Genomic DNA, 23,441 nt, shown 5'->3' on the forward strand with positions numbered 1-23,441 from the left:
GCATGAAAGTTCTTAGGCCTACAAGAAGAAGAAGTTATTCACCTGGCATAGTAACTGTGGTTCTTCGAGATGTGTCCTTCTGTGGGTGCTCCATTTCAGGTGCACATGTGCCTCTTGAGCCCTTGATCAGAGATTTTCTGTTAGCAGTGTCCATTTGGCCTGTGCATGCACTCTGTATAACTTTGTGCCATATACCCAGGATATATAGAGCTGCATGGGTGAACTGCCCGCAGCTCCTTCTCTGCCTGAACATCCAACAAAGAACAGTCCAAAGCAGAGAGAGGGTAGTGGAGCACCCACAGCAACACACATCTAAAAGAACCAGAGTTACTGCACAACATGGGTAACCTTCCTCTTCTAGTAGCATCCCTATGGGCGCTCCACTTCAAGAGACTCCCGAGCAGCATCCTTACAGGGAGGAGAGCGCTTTGGAAGCAAGTCCAAGACTGAAGACAATACAGCAGAACCAAGCACCACATCAGATCTGATGGCATGGACCAAGGCACACTGTTCAGAAAAAGCACGCACTGAGTCCCATGTAGCAGCTCTGCATACCTCAGACTCAGGAATGTTTTTGAGTAAAGCTCTGGAAGTTGCCTGTGATCTGGTAGAGTGTGCTACTATCCTTTGGGGGAGGTAGAACACTGGCTGCATCATAACAAGGAACGATCTACCCAGAGATCCACCTCCAAAGTCTCTGTGTAGAGATTGCGGACTCATTGGATCTTTCTGAGATCAAGACAAGCAGTCTAGGTGATTTCCGAAACTGCTTGGTCCTATCTACATAAAAGGCCAATGCCCGTCTCACATAAGTATGAAAAGAGGTCTCACATTGCGACTAATGTGGTTTAAGGAAAAAATCTGGTACAAGAATGGCCTAATTAAGATGAAAATCCAACAGCCCTTTGGGTAAGAATTTAGGGTGTGGCCATAAAGAGCACCTTGTCCTTGAAAATACCATAAATGAGGGGGGGTTCCCATCTAAGCCCCCGTCTCCCCCAACCCTGGTGGCCGATGTGGTAGCTAATAGAAAGGCCGGCTTCACAGATAAGTGAAGCAAGAAGCAAATTGACAGAGATACCTCAAGAGACCTCCGTTTGAACCTAAGTATCAGGTTGAGATCCCAAGAAGAACTAGGATCCTTAACCTGGGGGTAAAGGGTCGATAAACCCTTAATAAATCTTGAGGACTTGAGGAGCAAATATGGAAAACCTTTCTAGTGGGGTCTGAAATGCTGATATTACAGCCAGATGAATCTTAATAGAGCTAATTTTTTCACGCCCAGTAGGTAATACAAGATGGTTGTGAGTGAAGAGGATACAGGCACAGGACAGTGACACCAGTAGTTGAACCTTTTCCATTTCTGAAGGTAAGTAATTCGAGTTGATTCCCTCCTACTGTTTAGTAATACCTGTTGTACTCCTGTGGACCAGGTGGATTCTAATCCTGTGAACCATCTAGGAGCCATGCTTGGAGGTGGGGGATCCCTAAGGATGAGGTGAGCCACAAACTTGAGACTTTATGAATTTGTGCAGTCTTCTCAGATCTAAGATCGGTCTCCATTCTCCATCCCTCTTTAGCATGAGAAAATACTTTGAGTAAAACCCTTTCCCCCTGTGACGAGAGGGAGTACACTTTTTAACTCAGTATAGCCTCACGAGAGGGGGCCCCTGAAATAAAGTGGGTGGTACAGCCCAATGTTATAAGCTCCAGGACCCAATTGTCCATTGTAATATGCCACCAAGACTGTTTGAAATGGGAAAGGTGGTCTCCAAAAGACAGAATATGGGTGGGTGAATGGTTGCAGCTTGCAAATTAGAGGTGAGGGAGGAACTGAACCCTTGACAAACCAGTCAAAATTATTGTTTCAATTATGACTGGGTACTCACAGAAGGAGGGTGAGGAGCTCTCTTCCTCTGGAACCTGTCTCTCTTTCTAGTGGATTCGGTGGTTTCATGAAATCCAGAGAAGTGGGCAGGGTGCAATCTATGGCCAGTATGAGATCTGCTAAATCTCCTCTTGTTCATAGAGGTGTATATAGTGTGACAGGGTCGGCCCGGATGGCTACAGGACAGTAACAGAAGGCAGATATATTAGCCCCAGGCTAAGTACGTCCCTTTTCCCTGGGTAAGGTAACAGGGAAGGTGACAGAACAATCAGGAACCTTCTGGAGACAATTAAACAGCCAGGCTGATTAGAACACCTGCAGCCAATCAAGAAGCTGCTAGAATCAATTAAGGCAGGCTAATCAGGGCACCTGGGTTTAAAAAGGAGCTCACTTCAGTTTGTGATGCGCATGTAAGGAACTGGGAGCAAGAGGTAATAGGAGCTGAGAGTGAGAACGCATACTGTTGGAGGACTGAGGAGTACAAGCATTATCAGACACCAGGAGGAAGGTCCTATGGTGAGGATAAAGAAGGTGTTGGGAGGAGGCCATGGGGAAGTAGCCCAGGGAGTTGTAGCTGTCGCACAGCTGTTCCAGGAGGCACTCTAGACAGCTGCATTCCACAGGGCCCTGGGCTGGAATCCGGAGTAGAGGGCGAGCCCGGGTTCCCCCCAAACCTCCCAACTCCTGGTCAGACACAGGAGGAGTTGACCTGGACTGTGGGTTCACGAAAACGGCCAAACTGAGGGCTTCCGTGAAGCTCCAAGGTGAGCAAATCCGCCAATAAGCGCAAGACCCACCAAGGTAGAGGAGGAACTTTGTCACAATAGCTGGAGATCTCCGGATGGCCTGGAACTCCTTCAGTATTGGAGAGACTCATCTGCAGTCCCAGAGAAGAGCTTCCAACCACCACATAACAGAAGGTCCTCAACAATATTCTGAACCTCTCTTGGGAACCATGACACCCTGCACATAATAACGGCCTGGAGATAGGTCTGGTGGTGGTGTCCACAGCATTCTGGCTAATAACTGACCCTCCATGATGATGGCCTGAAAGTGTTTTCTATGCTCCTGCGGAAGGGCTGCAAACTTACTGTAATTCGTGAAGTCATACTTGGCCATGATCACCTGATGGTTTGAGATCTGAAACTGGAGAGTTATCGATGAGTAAGCTTTTTGTCCAAAAAGATATAGCCTCTTCTGATCCTTATCATAAGGGGAAGACCTAGAGTAATGCTGTTGACCCCTCTCATTTACAGCATCACTACCAGGGTATGAGATTGGTTGGGGGGACAAAAATCCTGAGTCCCTGAGAGAAACATAATATTTTTTATCCACCTGCTTGCAAGTTGGCAGGACGGTGACAGGAGTTTGCCGCATAGTCTTTGCAGCATCTAGGAGAGCTTCATTAATGGGTAGCTCAAACCAGGTGGGTAGTGCCGACTGCAGAATGTCTAGAAGCTTGTGTTGTGAGTCTTTAGCCTCCCCAAGGGGTATCCAAGAGTGTCAGCCATGCTCTTCACAAGGTCCTGGAATTGGTGAAAATCATCGGCCATTGAGGGTGGTGGAGGCATGACTGCCTCATCCAGAGACGAGGATGAAATAGAAGTTTTGAGGGGTGGCTTCCTTATCCACCTTCGGCCTCAGCTATTCAAAGGTCTTCTCATGTTGGAGGTTTGGTAGAAGAGACGGTGTAACTATAGCCCCTTGGTGCAATGGAGCTGCAGGTTTGGCAAATGGCTGCCAATACGCTGCCCAAGGATCCCAGTATGGCCACTGGGGGGCCCATATGGGAGAGGGGGTGGCAGCCAGGATCCTACCACTCCTCTCACAGACAAGGATCCTTGTCAAAATATGGGTTCTTATGCTAATGCGTAGGGTAACCCAATACTGATAAAGAGGAGACTGACTGAATGTCTCCTTCATCCTCCTCAATGTCCTCCAAAGCGGAGGCCCCAGGAGAAAAAGGTGGAGAATCTTGCGGTACCAGGGAGCAGTGGCAATCCAGTGGCTGGATCTTGGCACCAACAGTCATTCAGTACCCAGAAGCAGTGAGGACTCCAGTTCGTCCAAAACTGACTGGTCCCTGGAATAGCAAAATTCCTGTGGTACCAGGTGGGTCAGTACTGATGCAGCAATTGAGGTGGACAGTACCATGGATCTGGAGTGCATAGGCACCGGAGCCAAAGGTGTCTTGGTGCTTCGATTGTGCCAGTACTGACAATGCTGAGTGAGAAGGCACCGATGGAAAGTCTAATGTAGATGGTGCCAATCTAGAGGAGTGTATATCTGGGCTCCCTATCTTTCATAGGTGGTAGCAGGGGCCTGCTGGAGGCTTGCTTTCCCAAAGCACTCCAGGATCTCCCAGCCCTGCCACTACTGGAAGAAGGATCCTTTGCTTTCATGGTACTGAATTGAGAGATGCCTCTGACACCAGAGATGTGGCAGGAGATAGGGACCTTTTGGGAGCTAGCTCCTTGTAGTGGGAGACCGAGCTCCTCCTCTTTGGAGCTTTCCCTGAGTCCTCTGAAGTCTTTTCCCTCTTAGGGGAGACCAAGCCAAAGGGGCACTGGATCTGTCTGGAGGCTGATGTACACTGGGGAGATCTCCTGACCTGACTCGGACACAGGTTGAAGAGAGCACTCCCTCAACAGAAGGCTCAACTTTAGTTTCCCAATTCTTCCATGCTCCAGATTTGAGAGCTACACAAAAGTTACCCTTTTGGGCAATATGGGACTCTCCCAAGCAATGGATATACCCTTAAAGAGTGGCTGTTGCTGACTGGGATAGCCTCCCAACAAGAGAGGCAGCATTTGAAATCTGGTGAGCCCAGCCCGCCCAGACAAATTCCCATGAAAAAAAGGAGAGGGGGGAAAAAACCAAACGTCTCACTATTATCTAACTAATTCTGCACTAACAAAAAACAACGCTAACTAGAAACACCAAACTAACTAAAAACAACTGTAGAACATGCCATGACATGCACTACAGCTCCTTCTCAGCCCAAGGCGGTAGAGAAGGGATGGAGGGTGATTTGCCCGAGTAGCTCTGTATACTCTTGGTGTTCGGCACAAGGTTTTATAGAGCAGGCTGAACAGAGGCTGCTAATGGAAAATCTCCAAATCAGGAGCTTAAGAGGCGCATGGGTACCTGATGTGGAGAAGGATGGACTGGAACCCACACAACTGAGAAGTTTGGAGCTGCTTCCAAACTTGGTGTTTCCGGCCAGTTCTAACTCACCAACTTAAGTGCTGATCCTGTAACACACACTCTGCAGGGAAACCCCCTGCTCATGTGTGGAGCCCCATTCAGTTTCACAGGGCTATTGCTCTGAGTCAAGCAATCAATTGCATATAGTTCATTGCAGGATCTGAGCCCTATTCATCATTCTGCAGTGCTTTCCCTCATGTTACATGTCTCTCGTTGAATTGATCTCACATTCCTTCCAGTTTTCCTTAACCTCTAGATAAATATTATAGCCCCAATCATCACGACAGATGAATCCTATTTTAATTAAACTTTTTTTTTTTTTTTTGGAGGTATGCCACTGATTTGGAATGAGCAGAACTGCAAACCACAAAATGTAATTTTACAACACATCTTTTGTAATCAAGAGATCCCAAAAGTTTATGCACACAGTAACAACTTGGTGAATTTCAAAGCTCAGCAGTTTTTGGAGCAGGGACATTTTCTTAGTAAGTGGAAAGCAAGTATGACAAATTTCCAGCTTGTTAAAAAAAACCCAAGTCTTAATTGCTTACTTCTTGTGTTGTGAAAAAATGACTCTCTTCAAACCACAAAAACAATGCAGATCAAAGTAACATTGGTTAATATATACATTCAGAATCTTCCAGATAGAACTTTGAAAGTTCACAGAAGTGAGACGTTCCCCAAGGAAGGGAAAAACAGAAGAAAATATTTCTTGTAATGAAAGGCTTGTCTTCACTTAAAGCGCTGCAGTTGCTCTGCTGTAGTGTTTAGTGAAGACGCTACCTACACCAATAGGAGAGCTTCTCCCATGGCTGTAGGCACTCCACCCCGCTGAGCAGTGGTAGCTATGTCGATGGGAGAAGCCCTCCCATTGACCTAGCACTGTCTACACCAGGAGTTAGGTCAGTATAACTACATCGCTCAGGGGTGTGGATTTTCCATACCCCTGAACGACATAGTTATACCAATGTAAGTTTGTGGTGTAGACGACCGCTAAGAGTCAGACCTTCATTTGTACCATTTGTGTGCAGGAAGTAGGGGAGAGAAGAGAGGTTAACACTGATGGAAGACAATCCTGTTTTAGTGTCATAAACATAAGCTAAATTTTCATAACTGTTTTGAAAAATTACATACAAATTTTTACATACATTTGTATATGCAAAGCTCATTTTATGCACATACATTAGGTAAGTATTTGCACATGCATATGCAATGGTCACTGTATGCAAAACTTCTATGTGCAGTTTTGGAGGTAGAGTTAAGGCTGCTTTGAAAATCTGACTCTGTAAACAAATCAGCAAGTGATTTCTCATAGTAATAAATCACTAAAGGAATAAAGAAAAACCTAACCTTTTAGTATTCTTACCTTCACTTTCCACCCTTTGCTGTAATGCCTTTCCTAGTAAGGATGATGTCTAAACTTGTGTAACTTTCTAGTTCTGGAGCATTTGTATTGAACTATGCACTGTCTGTACTTTTTATTATTTCCTTTATACATCCTTTATACAACAGGTTCCCCTCCCTCCTGGATTATGTGCCTTGAACAACTGAGTTCTGTATGATTTACTTTCAAACTGAAGCCTGCTAACACACAGACAGATCACTCCAGTAATTTTAAATCCACTACACAGAATGCAAATGACTGGTTTATTTGAATTGTGAAGTGATAGGGCCTTGGGGGGAGGGAAGGGATTTGTAGTACTGAAGGATTTATTTCTTGACAAATTTCAGGTGAAATTTATTTTGTTTTGTTAAAAATAAACAATATTCAGGAATAAAGCAGCCCAATGCTATTTCAATGTCTCTTCTACAATTATTTTCAAGTTTGAACTGCAATATCAATCTAACTGGTCACCAGATGCCAAAGAGTTTACTTCATCAGTTTTTGATTTTCTAAATAAATTTATCAGTGGGGAAAAATTAAACAAAAATCCCATAAATATGCACTATAAAGATCAAGATCAACACTCATGGAATTTGATAAAAAATAATATACCACAGGCCTAACATTCTAGGAAGGAGAATTTATCATACAAATGGCAGTAATATAAATTATTTATAGCAGACTGAAATTCTGACACTAAGTTTACTACACAGTGGACTAGTGCCTTTATTCAGCTGCATGGACTCAAGGATTTTCCAGAAATGTGCATTACATTGGGCTACCCTGACACCTGGTGCATATTCATGCTCTCCAAGACCAGCTACTAAAGTGTGCAGTGCAGGCGTATTGTTGAGCTAAATGGATTTCACATCCAGAGCGGGGCACAAATTAATTCAATATCTGTATTAAAATGCCATTTCATTTATGGTACAATATAACTGGAAAAAGAAACCATGTGCTAAACTGTCACAAGACAATTTGGACAGAGTTCCTTTGAACTCTGAGTTCCCACAGTATTCTTGTCAGCAAGTTAAGGAAGTATGGGCTGGATGAATGCACTATAAGGTGGGTAGAAAGCTGGCTAGATTGTCGGGCTCAACGGGTAGTGATCAATGGCTCCATGTCTAGTTGGCAGTCGGTATCAAGTGGAGTGCCCCAAGGGTCGGTCCTGGGGCCGGTTTTGTTCAATATCTTCATAAATGATCTGGAGGATGGTGTGGATTGCACTCTCAGCAAATTTGCGGATGATACTAAACTGGGAGGAGTGGTAGATACGCCGGAGGGGAGGGATAGGATACAGAAGGACCTAGACAAATTGGAGGATTGGGCCAAAAGAAATCTGATGAGGTTCAATAAGGATAAGTGCAGGGTCCTGCACTTAGGACGGAAGAACCCAATGCACAGCTACAGACTAGGGACCGAATGGCTAGGCAGCAGTTCTGCGGAAAAGGACCTAGGGGTGACAGTGGACGAGAAGCTGGATATGAGTCAGCAGTGTGCCCTTGTTGCCAAGAAGGCCAATGGCATTTTGGGATGTATAAGTAGGGGCATAGCGAGCAGATCGAGGGACGTGATCGTTCCCCTCTATTCAACATTGGTGAGGCCTCATCTGGAGTACTGTGTCCAGTTTTGGGCCCCACACTTCAAAAAGGATGTGGATAAATTGGAGAGAGTCCAGCGAAGGGCAACAAAAATGATTAGGGGACTGGAACACATGAGTTATGAGGAGAGGCTGAGGGAGCTGGGATTGTTTAGCCTGCAGAAGAGAAGAATGAGGGGGGATTTGATAGCTGCTTTCAACTACCTGAAAGGGGGTTCAAAAGAGGATGGCTCTAGACTGTTCTCAATGGTAGCAGATGACAGAACGAGGAGTAATGGTCTCAAGTTGCAGTGGGGGAGGTTTAGATTGGATATTAGGAAAAACTTTTTCACTAAGAGGGTGGTGAAACACTGGAATGCGTTACCTAGGGAGGTGGTAGAATCTCCTTCCTTAGAGGTTTTTAAGGTCAGGCTTGACAAAGCCCTGGCTGGGATGATTTAACTGGGAATTGGTCCTGCTTCGAGCAGGGGGTTGGACTAGATGACCTTCTGGGGTCCCTTCCAACCCTGATATTCTATGATTCTATGATTCTATGAAATGGAAGGCCCTATTTGGATTTGAGCATTCAGGATACTCGCTGCCTTTTTCCTCCACAATATAAGCGAATTAAACACTACTTACTAATTATTGTCTGAACATCCTTGCACATGAATAATTTGGAGTGAAGTCAATGGGAGTTGTGTGCACAAGGGAACCACAGGATCATATTTAAAACTGAGAAATAACCAAAATAACCTCTTTTAAAAAACAAACCATTTCAGATACATTAAATTGTGCAGAAATGTCAGTTCATAGTGAGATAGCACACGCCCTAAAAACTCTGAATCAGCTACAAGTCTTTGAGATATTATCCCATACCTGAAAAGTTTCCCTCCCTCATCACTACCTCTGGGGCTCCCTCTGTGTTACTAACTTTGTGATTATTATTACTATTAATAGCAGCACACAGCTCTTTTAAAGCCCTTTGTATCAGTAAATCTCAAAGCGTTTTAACAAAGATGGTCAGTATCACTGCCCCTATTTCACAGATGGGAAACCCGAGACGCGGTATACCTTTCTCTAAAGCACTCTGGAATACAGTTCACATGAAAGATGTACTACATTTTATTTTATATTATACTGGTATAAAAAGAGGTGCATAATACAAAATCTATCTGAATTTTTAACAGGTTGGATAACTGGCTTCATAAGAGGGAATTTTTGGTTATCTGAAATACACGAATCATGTATATTATACAGATATACCTATAATTTCTATTTTGCCCTCGTGTTTTTTCTCCCATTGGGATAGCAGTTGTTACCAACTTGAGCCTCCGTTCTGCTATGTTTTAACATTAGACCCGTGGCCCAATCAACACAGCCGCAGCCCAAGTGACATCCTCAGGGTCATACGGGGGTGTGTGGGGGTGTGGAACCGCTGCATTAGACAGTTTACATCTCCAGGATGCTTTCCTTTAGAGCAGGGGTCTCAAACACGCAGCGGGCGTGGGGTTGTTTTCTGCAGCCTGCCAGCTCCCCGTGGCCCCCTGGTCCCCCAGCATTTACCTAGAGCGGCTCTGGCCTGGTGCGCACCGGGGGTGGAGCACCGCTCTGAGAAGCAGCCAGGACCTGGTGGAGGAGGGGCACAGGGGTCTGTGTGTTGCCCTGGCTGCACCTCCAGGTACCTCCCCCGGAGCTCCCATTGGCCGCAGTTCCCCATTCCTGGCCAATGGGAGCTTCTGGGGAGGTACCTGGAGGAGCAGCCCGGGCAACACACAGACCCCTGTGCCCCCCACTTCAGGTCCAAGCCGCTTCCCAGAGCGGCGCGGGGGCAGGGTAGGCAGGCAGGGAGCCTGCTTGGTGCACGCCGGGCCAGACCTGCCCCCTGAACCCCTCCTGCAGCCGAACCCCCTGCTACACCCCACACCCCTCCTGTACCCCCTGGGAGCAGGGAAGGGGCAGAGTTGGGGTGGGGATTTCAGGAAAGGGGATGGAGTGGGGGCAGGGCCAGGGCAGCGGGGGGGGGCGGTCAGTGGTGCGGCCCTCGGGCCAACGTACTCGTCCTCATGTAGCCCTCATGGTCATTAGAGTTTGAGCCCCCTGCTTTAGAACGATGGCCACAATGTCAACATCGCAAGTGGGGTTTCAGGACAGAGAGAAGATTTAAGCCGGACGATGGAATTCTGAATGCTTATGGTCCCTTCACTTTAAACAAATGCTGTGCATGTGTTTAAGATTCAGTATGAGGAGCACACACACAGCTTCACATACATGCAGACAGTGCATTAGGTGGTGTTGGCATTTAAGATCTGTGGCAAAAATTTTCCAAAAAGATACAAAGGGGAGTCAGGTGCCCTATTGCCCTTTTTGCCTTTAAAAATAATTCTCCCTTTATTGTAGTAATATTAAATAATTTAAAAATTAAAAAGGCCAAACAAATTAAGTTCACAGGAAGATTTACTTCTCTCATGCTCTGCTCAACAGGAGGATATTTGACTGTTTAATAAAGCACTTCTTGGATACCAAAGTTTGAGGTCTAAATAACAGGATAAGGTCCTTTTAAATTAAGGTAGTGTGTTTTGGATTATTTCAATCACACCAGATGGTGTTTTGTTAATCTGGTAGATGTACATGTGGCTACATCTTAAAGCCATTGGGAGACTGAAACTGGTGCAGAATGCAGTGGGTTGCTTATTGAGTGGGGCATCTTGCTGGAAGCCTATGACACCAGTGGACCAGGATCTGCATTTGGTCTCTGGGTGGATTTTAAAGTATTGGTTACAATCTATAAAGCCCTAACAAGCCCAGGACCAGCCTCCCTGAGGGATTACCTCACTCCCCATGGCAGACAACCACAGTTGTGGTCAGCAGGGAAGCTCTAGTAGGATCCCCTTTGTAATAAAACAGATGGGGTGACTGGCAGGGCATTCTTTACGAGAGCTCAGAGCTTCTGGAACCTGCTCCCAACACTTAGTCCAAAACAGCACAAACTTGATGACTGGGCATGCTGCAAAAGATACTTGTTCAACAGGATGTTTGGAGAAGGCTGAGGGATGTTCCCAATAATGCTGAAGGGGTGGAAAGGATTTCTGTAGGTGGCTAGCTAGCTGAGTTCCTGTTAAAATAATTATTTTAACAATGCTGGAACTTTACTATATCATTAATGATGTGGTAGGGCACCTGGAGCCTTGGATAGGCATCTGTAATCATTTTAAAATATATAAATGTGCCTAGAGCAGAAAAATTATACTGTGGGGGAAGGCTGTAACTGGCCTACAGTAGAATGCCGATGCAAATATTCTAATTATTCTTTAACAAAAATAGAACCAGTCATATGAATGCCAGGAATCAATACATATTCACATGCAGGCTAATGATAAAGGTTAGCAAGATTAATAAGGTAGATATACACACAGTTATAAATGACTAGTGAAAAAAGCACTAGCATAAATGCTAGTTATGAAAACGCAAACATGCAAGCATACACGCAAGTGCACACACCCTTCTCACAAACTGATACAGACCAACGGGAAACGTACCTAAAGGAACCATCCAGATTTGCTCTATGAATGAAACTCAGCTTTGCATCAGCCCAGTACAGCTTCTGCTCATCAAGATCTATTGTGAGTCCATTAGGCCAATAAATGTCTGAATCAACAATTATTTTTCGAGTGCTGCTATCCATTCCTGCCCGTTCTATTCTGGGTGTTTCTCCCCAGTCCGTCCAATACATGTACCTAAAAAAAAAAAAAAGAGCATGTGTTAAGAAGTTAAAATGCTCACTCATTGAAAGCAGCAATCACATCTGAAGTTTAAAGTGTGATTTTTAATATTACTGTACAGTGGCATAATTACACAAATACCCCAAAGCTTTTACTAAACAAACACACACAAACTTAAACCAAAATTCCAGTGGTTCCAACAAGTTCCTGCAATAGGACAATGTATTTCATAAACTTTCCACATTGTATGAGAGATTACCATTCATCTCTCAATCTTAGAGTAGAGTCGCAACGTCAAAAGCATGTACAACTGTGTGCCGCATTCGCGGGCTCAACTACTGCAACTGCATGTACTAAATCACATTTACACATGCAAGCGACCAATTGTGCATCCAGCTGGCCAATTAGCTCATGTAATTATAGTAACTGCGCTCAAATTTTTGCAAGTCTGTGGACCACAAGGAAAGAATGAAGGTAAATGGCAGTGTTCCTTTAAATAAATAAACAATGTTTCTGTATACTAGCTACATCTCATTTTAAAATTTTGGTTTATAACAATCAGTTCTTTCTTTCTTTCTTTTTCATACCCAGGCTTGAGTTCAGGATTCTGGTTTTCCTCAGTTAGCAGCTTATGATTTTACTATCACCTAAAGCAGTATGAAGGAAAGAAAGCAAACCCTTGCTCTTGTGTTATCAGCATCAGCCAGGTCACCCCAACAGCACAGAATCTGGAATACAGACATCACCAGGTGAAAGCCCTCTTAGTTCACCTCATATTTATATTTAACTTTTAATTCTATGTGCATAACTCTGAAAGAATATATGAGAAGCAAGAAACATTTCCCTTCCCTCACAGCTAAGATGGGACCTTAAATCATCAGAGTTATACTCAAAACAATGAGGAGTCTGGTGGCACCTTAAAGACTAACAGATTTATTTGGGCATAAGCTTTTGTGGGTAAAAAAAACCCACTTTTTCAGATGCCTGGAGAAGTGGGTTTTTTACCCACGAAAGCTTATGCCCAAATAAATCTGGTAGTTTTTAAGGTGCCACCAGACTCCTTGTTGTTTTTATGGATACAGACTGACAAACAAGGCTATCCCTTTGATACAAAGTTATATTGATAGTACCAGCCGCGCCCTCCCTCACCCACAAGTGTGGCCACATTCATTCTGGTGTAAGAGTGCTTTTTTAAGAAAACCCAAACAACAACAAAAAAACCCCATCACTTTAGTAAGGGATTCAAGCTAACCCAAAAATGCCATTCTATATACTGGAATAAAGGTGTCCACAATGGGGAAGAGAGGGTTATACCAATATAACTGGTAAAACTCTCAGGTAGACAGGGCCTTCATCTGAGTTCACCATCTGCAAAACGGGACTAATCATACTCCCTTCTCTCCTACCCCTTGTCTTTCTTGTTTATTCAGTCTGCAAGCTCCTCAGGGGAAGGATTGTCTGACAGTAGGTGTATTTAAAACACCTAGCATAATTGGCCCCTATATTTTGGGAAGGGCCTCTAAATACCGAACAACAACAAATGTTTCAGTTTACAACTAGTTAAATAAACATCTAATCTAATGTAGTATCCAGGGAGTTGAACCGTTTTCCAACTATAGGTATAGAAAATTATAACAATGTTTGATTCAATGTAATAAATTCAATGTAATAAAACAAAAACAAAAAACCATTGAAGCTAGCTGCTGTATCACAGTGGACGCAACAAACCACTGGAGAAGGAAACATGGGGTATAAATTTGATTTATAAGGCACCTTTGGTGAAGTGTGCCCAAGGCATTTAAATAGCAATCATAAAGTGTGCCAAATTAGAAATAAATTCAAGCATGGATGTAATATGCTGGGTATAATCTGAAGTTACACAACGCTGGTTTCAAAAGCAGCACAGCCATTGGAGCAACCATCCCTTTATGACTTGTAGCAAATGCCATTTGTTCAAATAAGTCATAAAAAATTGTCTATTAAATGTCACCTTTTCAAAGATTCAAGATAATAAAGTGAAGTCTTAGAAACCTAAGTCTTAGGAGGTAGCACAGAAAACCACGTTTTCAAGCAGGTGCCATTTTCTTACCATTTCATTGACATTTAAACAAGTTTTCTATTCACAATCCTGTCTAGAGGACTTAAAAGTAATTCAGTAACTGTTGAGCAGCATTTATCTTAGAACAAAGAGAAAAGAGATCACGGGAGGGTAAGTGGGAGAGGCAGACTGGCCTTCCCTTGGTTTTGTTTTCCCAAGTGCATACATTCAGACAACTCATATCTTTCGGTGTTAGTCTCCCCGTCAGAAATAATCAATTATATTTGCAGCTGAAACATGTCATGAAGAAAGGCTTGAATGCAGGGGGGAAATAGGAAGTTTCAAAATTCCCAAAAGTTAAAGAGTAAAAATTAGGGCTGTCAATTAATCTCAGTTAACTCAGGCAATTAACTCAAAAAAATTAAATCATTAATCGCAGTTTTAATTGCGCTGTTAAACAACAGAATACCAATTGAAATGTATTAAATATTTTTGGATGTTTTTCTACATTTTCAAATGTATTGATTTCAATTACGACACAAAATACAAAGTGTACACTGCTCACTTTATATTATTTTTATTACAAAAATTTGCACTGTAAAAATGAAACAAAAGAAACAGTATTTTTCAGTTCACCTCATACAAGTACTGTAGCGCAATCTCTTTTATCATGAAAATGCAACTTACAAATGTAGATTATTTTGTCACATAACTGCACTCAAAAACAAAATAATGTAAAATTTTAGAGCCTACAAGTCCACTCAATCCTACTTCTTGTTCAGCCAATCGCAAAGACAAACAAGTTTGTTTACATTTATGGGAGACAGCACTGCCTACTTCTTATTTACAATGTCACCTGAAAGTGAGAACAGGTGTTCGCATGGCAGTTTTGTAGCCAACACTGCAAGGTATTTACATGCTAGATATGCTAAACATTCGTAGGCCCCTTCATGCTTCAGCCACCATTCCAGAGGACATGCTTCCATGCTGATGACACTCGTTGAAAAAATAATGCGCTAGTTAAATTTCTGACTGAACGCCTTGGGGCAGAAATGTATGTCTCCTGCTTGGTTTTACCCACATTCTGCCATATATTTCATGTTATAGCAATCTCGGATGATGACTCAGCACATGTTCATTTTAAGAATACTTTCACTGCAGATTTGACAAAATGCAAAGAAGGTACCAATGTGAGATTTAAAAAGATAGCTACAGCACTCGACCCAAGCTTTAAGAATCTAAAGTGTCTTCCAAAATCTGAGAAGGACGAGGTGTGGAGCATGCTTTCAGAAGTCTTAAAAAAGCAACATTCCTATGCAGAAACTACAGAACCCGAACCACTAAAAAAGAAAATCAACCTTCTGCTGGTGACATCTGATTCAGATGATGAAAACGAACATGCATCGGTTCGCACTGCTTTGGACCGCTATCAAGCAGAACCTGTCATCAGCCTGGACGCATGTCTTCTGGAATGGTGGATGAAGCATGAAGAGACATATGAATCTGTAGCCCATCTGGCATGTAAATATCTTGCGATGCTGGCTGCAACAGTGCCATGTGAACGCCCGATCTCACTTACAGGTGACATTCTGAACAAGAAGCAGGCAGCATTATCTCCTTCAAACGTAAACAAACTTGTTTGTCTGAGTGATTGGATGAACAAGAAATAGGACTGAGTGGACTTGTAGGCTCTAAAGTTTTACATTGTTTTGTTTTTGAATGCAGTTTTTTTTGTACATAATTCTACCTTTGTAAGTTCAACTTTCATGATAAAGAGATTGCACTACAGTACTTGTATTAGGTGAATTGAAAAATACTATTTCTTTTGTTTTTTACAGTGCAAATATTTGTAATAAAAATTATAAAGTGAGCACTGTACACTGTTTTCTGTGTTGTAATTAAAATCAATACATTTGAAAATGTAGTAAACATCCAAAAATATTTAAATAAATGGTATTCTATTATTGTTTAACAGTGCGATTAATCGCGATTAATTTTTTCAATAATTTACTAGCCCTAATAAAAATTATTTCTTCTACATCATCCATCTAGTCTAGTACCTTGTCACCAGCACTGGTCCTTAACAGATGCTTCAGAAGAAGGTGTAAGCAATCCCACGCTGGCAATCATGGAACAACATGGCTGTGTAGGGACATTTTCTTTCTAACAAGGGTCAGTTAGTGGTTGGCTTATGCCATAAAACATGCACGTTTATATCCCTGACATTTTTACCTAATGTGACCTGTGGAAACTGTTATTCCCTTGTCCAAAAAAGATCCACTTGTTTCCTCTGGCCTTGGAGAGAGATACTGGAACTGAGGCAGAAGCCAATGTATTGGAGTGTTCATATTTGATTACATTACTTGACAGAAGAAGTGAACAGATTGCATTCCACTGTTGTATGTGTCAGTTTAAACAATTCTAGGTTGTGGTGCTGTAGCTGTATTAGTCCCAGGATATTAGAGAGACCAAGGGGATGAGATAATATCTTTCATTGGACCAACTTCTGTTGGTGAAAGAGAAGCTCTCAAATTCTGTGTAAGCTGGAGAGCTTGTCTCTCTCACCAATAGAAGTTGGTCCCATAAAAGATATTACCCTCACCCACCTCATTTTAAACAATTTGCACAGTGGTGAGAGCCCATAAATGGATACTTTTATTTATTCTAACCAAACGAAAATGAACTATCAATGTCAAATCCTTTTCTGAATCCCACTAGGCCACTGGCATCAAAAACTTTTGACAGTGAGTTCCACAAGTTAATTATGGAGTGAGGGGGAGAGAGAGAAAGTTTTTCCTTGGATTGGTTTTCATTTGGTTCCTTTTAATTTCATTGGATGCTTCTGCAGTCCAGAATTTTGAGAAAGAATAAACTCTGATGTTCCATAAAGTACTTCCCAAATACACCTCCTATTTTCTCCCCTATTACGTGTTATCTCTGAATTACATAGTCTTAATCTTTCCCTCTCTCCTCATTTGGAATTTTTTCCCTTGCTTGTAATTCAAGTTCATACAAAGTATGTAAACAGAAAGAATATGTCTGAAGCTTAGAAAATGGTTTTGGATCCTCAGAAGACGACATTGAAGTGCAAAGTATTCTTTATACGGCCTGATTCAAACTCCCCTGAAAACAATGGTAAACTTTACATGCATTTTTTTTTTTTTTTACACCCCTGAGCAACACTGCTAGGTCAACCTAAGATTTAGGTGTAGATCAGGCCTACATTAAACTTAACATGCGTCAGCTGACATCTTCCAAATCCTAGCCTACATAAGGATACTGTGACTAGGCACTGCTGCTCTGAACTCAGATATTTTGGGTGAGGCAATAGCCTTGATGCCAAAATGTCCTGGCTTCTGTGGATTTATACTAGTTTAATTGTATGGTAATTTTTTTTTTTTTTAAAGGAACCACCAATCCAGTGCAAACTGTTACAGAAGAGTCAAGAATATCTTACCATGCCCAATCGGAAACCTGCAAATTAAAAATGACTTTGCACTATATTAAATAGTTATAGTAACCCCTCACTCATCATGAATATATTTAGATTTATAAATACAAACCAAAAAGGAGCTCTAAGTGTCCATGACAATTATTTAAAAGTAAACCCAAAAATAAAACCAGCAGCAACCTCCTGCATGCACAGCAGGAACTAATTAAACCTTACAGAAGAAGGAAACAAAGAAGGAAAAATATGCCATCTTCCCTAAAAATACCCCTTCAGCAGCATCTTCCGATGAAGCTGGGAAGCAAGTTCCAAAGCCCAGGGAGCCCTGAAGAAGCACATCCTGCCAGCAGCTGCCTTTTTCTTTTATATCAAAAGGGTTCCAGCTTGGGAGACTCTGATGACCCCAGCTGTGGCCATATAGCATGAGCTGATGCACAGTTCCACAAGAGGACAAGTCTCAGGCCATGCAGAGCTTTACAGGACTAAACCAAGAAGTTACACAATACAACTGGAAACCCACTGCATGAAGTTTGCTTGATTTGCCTGCACACTAACTATACTCCCAATATTTAGCAGATTACCAGGGACCTTCTTCATTCTCAGCCATGTGCACATGACTCCTGTAGAATTCAAGAGGAGTTGCACACATGCAGACTTCAATGGGAGCTACACGCAGACATACCTAACAATATAATATGGTCCAAGGGTAATAGAAACTGCAAGGAATGTCTAGCAATTCCCAGGGGCATTTGTCAAAACAAATATCACTAGATCAACAGGCAGTGAAATGGTAACGTTATCAACATTTCTGCAATGGGTCATTTTTCTCTTATACTTGATCCCTTGTGTTTTTTAACCTGTAGTACAAAAAGGTGCCATGTAATACCAACTTCTATTTTACAATCCAGTTACTATTATTCTGCATATCTGCATTAGGCATGAGTACTATCATTTTAATGAGTATGTTGACTGGAAAGACACAGTAGTTGTTTTTAAAAATGTTTCCTATTTTATATAGAATTATACAGCTCCATTACCACAGTATCTGTGACCACCTGGGCATTTGATGCATTTATTCTCATCACCCCGTCAGGTAGGGAAGGGCCATTATTCCTACTATACAGATGAGGAACTGAGGCACAGTCATGCTAAGTAACTGCCCAAGATCACATATGAAGTCTGTGTGGAGCTGGGAATTGAACCTATGTCTCCTTAGTCCCTGTTACTAATCATTGGCTCATCTTTCCTCCCAGCGTAACACCTTGGCTGTTCTGATTTTGTACCGGTCAAATAATCAGAAGTACTACACAGAGATCTATATCATGCACTAACTAATAAAACGTCACATTTAAAGTCTTTGTCTATGTGAGAATACTAAGATCACAAAGTACGGACTTTTTTACCCTCCTTCTGTCTTACAGAAAGTCGTAAAATCAGTTCAAATCAAATTAAGTACAAATCTGATCCTGGCTGAGATATTGTATGCCAAGGTGCAACCCAAAACAGAAATTATCTGGGAGAGTTATAAACCCCAGGAAAAAAACAAGTTTATTATGGAAACACTGACATAAGCTTAGCTAAAGCAGCACTAGCAAACTCTGCTGGAACAATACCATTAGAACAAGAGTTTACCAGAAGAGTCCGGACATTAAAATAGGTCAGCGTAGGTCTGTGAAACAAGCTCAGAAATCCTCAGGCATTCTAGGAGACTGACATGCTCACAAATCTAGTTAAGCGGTGTGGAAAAGAAGCCAGCTGAGAGGGTCTTTTACTGCTTTTACCGTAACTAACCAAAGAACTATGCCAAGGGAAGGGAGCGGGGGAAAGGCAAGGAGTTGGAAGTTCATCTAGAAGCCTGAAATTCACAAGCAGGAGAATGGAAGAAAAAACGTTAAGCAGCAGGACTACTTAGCATGAACGCCTGGTAATTAACAAATCAGCATAGTCATAAAGCATACCTTTTTAGTGTGAGGGGCCATGAATGTGTTACTGGAACGTGAACCTGTTGCATGTAATGAAAATATTAAAAAAAACTTTTCCCGATGTGATCACAATTGGCAAGATTGAGGCTTTAGGCCCACCCTCAAACTAACCCATGGATCTGCTAAATAAAAGAACATCGGAGTCTTCTATTGAACCTGTTTGCGCCAGTGAAACAGCTGTGGCACGGTACCTGAGAAATCTCAAGAGCAGAATTCAGTGGAAAAAAAAATCCACATTGATAAAGCGATACTAAATTTTCCTAATTCATGTAATGTTCAAATACAGCTTTTACATTAAGCACTTTGCTTTTTCAAAGCACTGTATGCAACATTTATCAATCCTTATAGGAACATAAGTAAACAATACCTTCATTTTTCGGGACGGGTATACTGTGGCAGAAAGCAGCAGTGAGGTGCCTAATATGACAGCAGCGTTGCCTAGTGGATCAGGCACTGAATGGGACACAGGAGACCTCGGTCCTATCCATAGCTTTGCCACTGGCCTGCGGGGTGAACTTGGCCAAGTCACTTCTACCCTATATGCCTCAGTTTCCCCATCTGTTAAATGGGGATAATACCACCTCTGAAAAGCACTTTGAAAGTCTACTGATGAAGAGAGGCAGGTATTATCATCATCATCAGAAACTGGAAGAGCTAGGATTAGAACTCAGCTGTTTGAATCTCATTCTCTACCATAGGTATAAATCTTATAAGTGACAGGCCAACATCCTTCCTGACTATGAGCCATTAAAACAATTAATCACAACAGGATGTGCCACTGCCCAGTAAATAATGGACTTAAACTCGCCTGATAACAGGTATTTAAACCAATTTAAGAACATCCACTTACGAAGGCTGCAATGATTACTGGTGCAACATGTGTGTACACAAGACCTAAGGCACCTAAATGAAGTAGCCAGATTTTGTCAACTGCTCAGCACCCAGCATCTCCCACTACTCACAATGGAAGCTTACCACATGACAAAATCTGGCCATTTTATTTAGGTGCTTATATGGAAGTTGTGTTCTTTTGAAAAATGTGGCCCTACTTCTGGGTGCTAAGCACTTAAAGTTCTGAACCAAGGTGTCATTTACGATTTTTTACAAAAAATTCACTGGATATAATAGGCTTCCAGGAACATTACTCGCTAGAACATATTATGGGTGTTAATTTTACAGAGTATCCAACCCTGAAGGATAAACACAACCTGCGTGACTTTATTTAAACTAACAAAGCACCAGAGTGCTTCCATAAAAGTTACAAGTTACAGCCATGGGTAAAGATGCTTCAGACAATCATCCAAAGCTGACAATGTTTTAAAACAAACAGTCCCATAATTGTGCCTTAACAAATCACAGTGACACATTTGATTTTATGCACCCAGCTCTGCTTCCATGTGGATAGCAGCTGGAAGATAAGAGCATGGTAACATTTGCCAGGCTCTGCAGAAATGATTAACATTCAGGTTACAAATAACTTTTATTTCTTTATGAACCCCTCAGACAGTTGCAGAGGTAATAAAAATGAGGCACTTTTAGGCAGGAGCACACATTGGCCCACAGCCGGCACAGCGATCCTCCAGCGATCAATACACACCATAAATGTTTCACCAAATGAGCTGGGAATAAACAAGCTAAGGTGACTGATCCTAAACTTATTTTACTTCTCCTTTAAGGATACAAGTGCTTCTCATCACCTCCTCCTCTTTGGGTTTTGCCCCCCCTAGTTCGAGGTGTTTCTTCATTATGCTTTTCAAATTACATTAAAACAAAAATAGAACACAGACAGCACTGACTAATGCTGGCCCTAAACTGAATCATATTTTGTTAGACTGAACATATGCTGGGAACAAACAAATTAAAACCCACAGGAGCTTTATCAGTGAGAAAAGGTAGGTCTCTTTCTGAGCGCAAAAACACTTCTGAACTATCCAGTCAAACCTTTGTAACCAAAAGCTTACTAGACTCAACGGAGCTAATAAAACCTACCCTTAACTGGCTGGTCCAGCAGTCAAATAAGCACAGTAGCTCAAAATTTTATTACCAAAGCCCCTATTCAGGAGGATAATTAATCATATGTGTAGTCCCGTTGAAGACAATGAGTATTTAGGCTGTGGGACATGCTGAAGTATCATGCTGAATCTGGGCCTCAATGGAGTTTAATGAGTCTGAAGAACATGATTGATAGATGCCTGGAAAAATGGCCAAATTGCACTCCCAGGGCCTCTATTTTGCCTGCTTAGCTCATTTAAAAATTCCAGGTGCAGGAGCAAAACAGGATGGAAACCATACTTCCTTTAGCATAAACCTGCAGGTCAATTCTTATTTCCTGATATTTCATCCCTCCTGTCATCAGGAAGCTGGAAGAGTTGTGCCATCTCCCCAGATGAAGCACTGTGTCACTAATCTTAGAGTCCTGTCCTGTCCCATCCATCCATCGTCCCCCCAACACACACACTGGGCCAGACTCTCAGCTGTTGTAAATCAGCATATCTCCATTGACTTCAATGAAGCAATTCTGATTTACACAAGCTGAGGATCTGCCCTCGGATCTGTGAGTTACGTTCCAGGGATGCTGAGTTAAATACGTATCTAAAACTTCTGTTTTTTGCCCACTACCAGTCCATGTGAGTAAAAAAAACCCTCAGAAAATAAACAAACAAACATCACCAGAATAAGAAGAAATCTTAACATCTTGAGCACTGAATGATGCAGGGGCCTGCATAAAAAATAGGATATGATCATCTAGTACACTGGTTTTAAAACTTTTTTTTCTGGGGACCCAGTTGAAGAAAATTCTTGATGCCCACGACACAATGGAGCTGGGGATGAGGGGTCTGGGGTGTGCAAGGGGCTCAGGGCTGGGGCAGAGGGTTGGGGCTGCAGGGTGGGGCCGGAAATGAGGGGTTCAGGGCTCTGGGTGCATGGTCTGGGGTGGGACCAGGGATGAGGGGTTTGGGATGCAGGAAGGGCTCCGGGTGTGGGAGGGGAGCTCAGGGCTGGGGCAGGGGGTTGGGGTGCGGGAGGGGGGCAAGGCTCTGGTCTGAGGTTGCAGGCTCTGGGGTGGGGCCAGGGATGAGGGGTTTGGGGTACAGGAAGGGGTTCCGGGTTTGGGGGGCTCAGGGCTGGGGCAGGGGATTGGGGAGCGGACTTACCTCCGGCGGCTCCTGGTCAGAGGTGCAGCGACAGGCTTCCCGCCTGTCCTGGAACCGTGGACCATGCTGCGCCCCAGAAGCAGCCAGCAGCAGATCTGGTTCCTAGGCAGAGGCTCGCAAGCAGCTCTGTGCAGCTCTCGCCCCCAGGCCCAGTTCCCCCCCACCCCCAGCTCCCATTGGCTGGTTCCTGGCCAATGGAAGTGTGGAGCCGGTGCTCGGGGTGGGGGCAGCATGCAGAGGCCTATGGCCCCCCTGCCTAGAAGCCGGACCCGCTGCTGGCTGCTTCCGGGGTGCAATGTGGTGTCGGAACAGGTAGGCACTAGCCTGCCTTAGCTGGGCAGCACCGCTGACAGGACTTTTAATGTGCTGACCAGAGCCGCCAGGGTCCCTGGGTGCTAAGCAAGGCGACCTGGCGCCTTACATGCTGCTCTGAACTCTGAAAAACACTGCTCTAGTAGAATAGCATGTATGTACCCCCAGGAAGGTGGAAACATTGTTGCTCAGGCTACCTCATTTTTACCTTTTCCTCACTTTCAAGCACTTCACTTTGCAACCTTGATGTTCACTGAACGTAGTCCTTTTTGTATGGAATTTCCTGTTCTAGACCAAGAACATGGAGCTCTCCGTCAGAAGAAATACGAACCACCATTAATCTTGCCACATTCAACGCCAATCATAAAATGGACCTCTCTGTGCTCAGAATAGTACCCTCATTCTCAGGTTCATTCCTTTAAAACACAGACAAACACATGCAGCCTAAGCCTGCTTCTTAGTGATTGAGACGGAAGAGAATACACTCATTTATTAAATAATGGGAGGCGCAGAAACACTACAATGACAGGGGTCATTATAAGTAGGGCCCTACCAAATTCACAGCTGCGAAAAACTCGTCACGGACCATGAAATCTGCTCTTGACCATGAAGTCTGCTTTCGACAGCGAAATCTGGCTATTGCAGGGGGGATCGCAGTATTGCCACCTTCACTTCTGCGCTGTCTTCAGAGCTGGGCACCCGGCCAGCAGCTGCCACTCTGCACTC

General features: G+C 43.1%; 1 protein-coding gene across 2 annotated transcripts in view; it reads right to left on the minus strand.

Annotated features, from left to right (window-relative positions):
* The window catches only part of LRP5 (LDL receptor related protein 5), a 248,179-nt gene that overhangs the window by 159,360 nt on the left and 65,378 nt on the right, over nucleotides 1-23,441 (minus strand). For both annotated transcript variants that reach the window (XM_084630413.1, XM_084630412.1), the window contains exon 3: nucleotides 11,598-11,795. In XM_084630413.1, the coding sequence (XP_084486539.1) occupies nucleotides 11,598-11,795 (198 nt within the window). The remainder of the gene's footprint in view (nucleotides 1-11,597; nucleotides 11,796-23,441) is intronic.

The sequence above is a fragment of the Lepidochelys olivacea genome (genome assembly GCF_965140295.1).
Source record: "Lepidochelys olivacea isolate rLepOli2 genome assembly, chromosome: 6".
NCBI lineage: Eukaryota > Metazoa > Chordata > Testudines > Cheloniidae > Lepidochelys > Lepidochelys olivacea.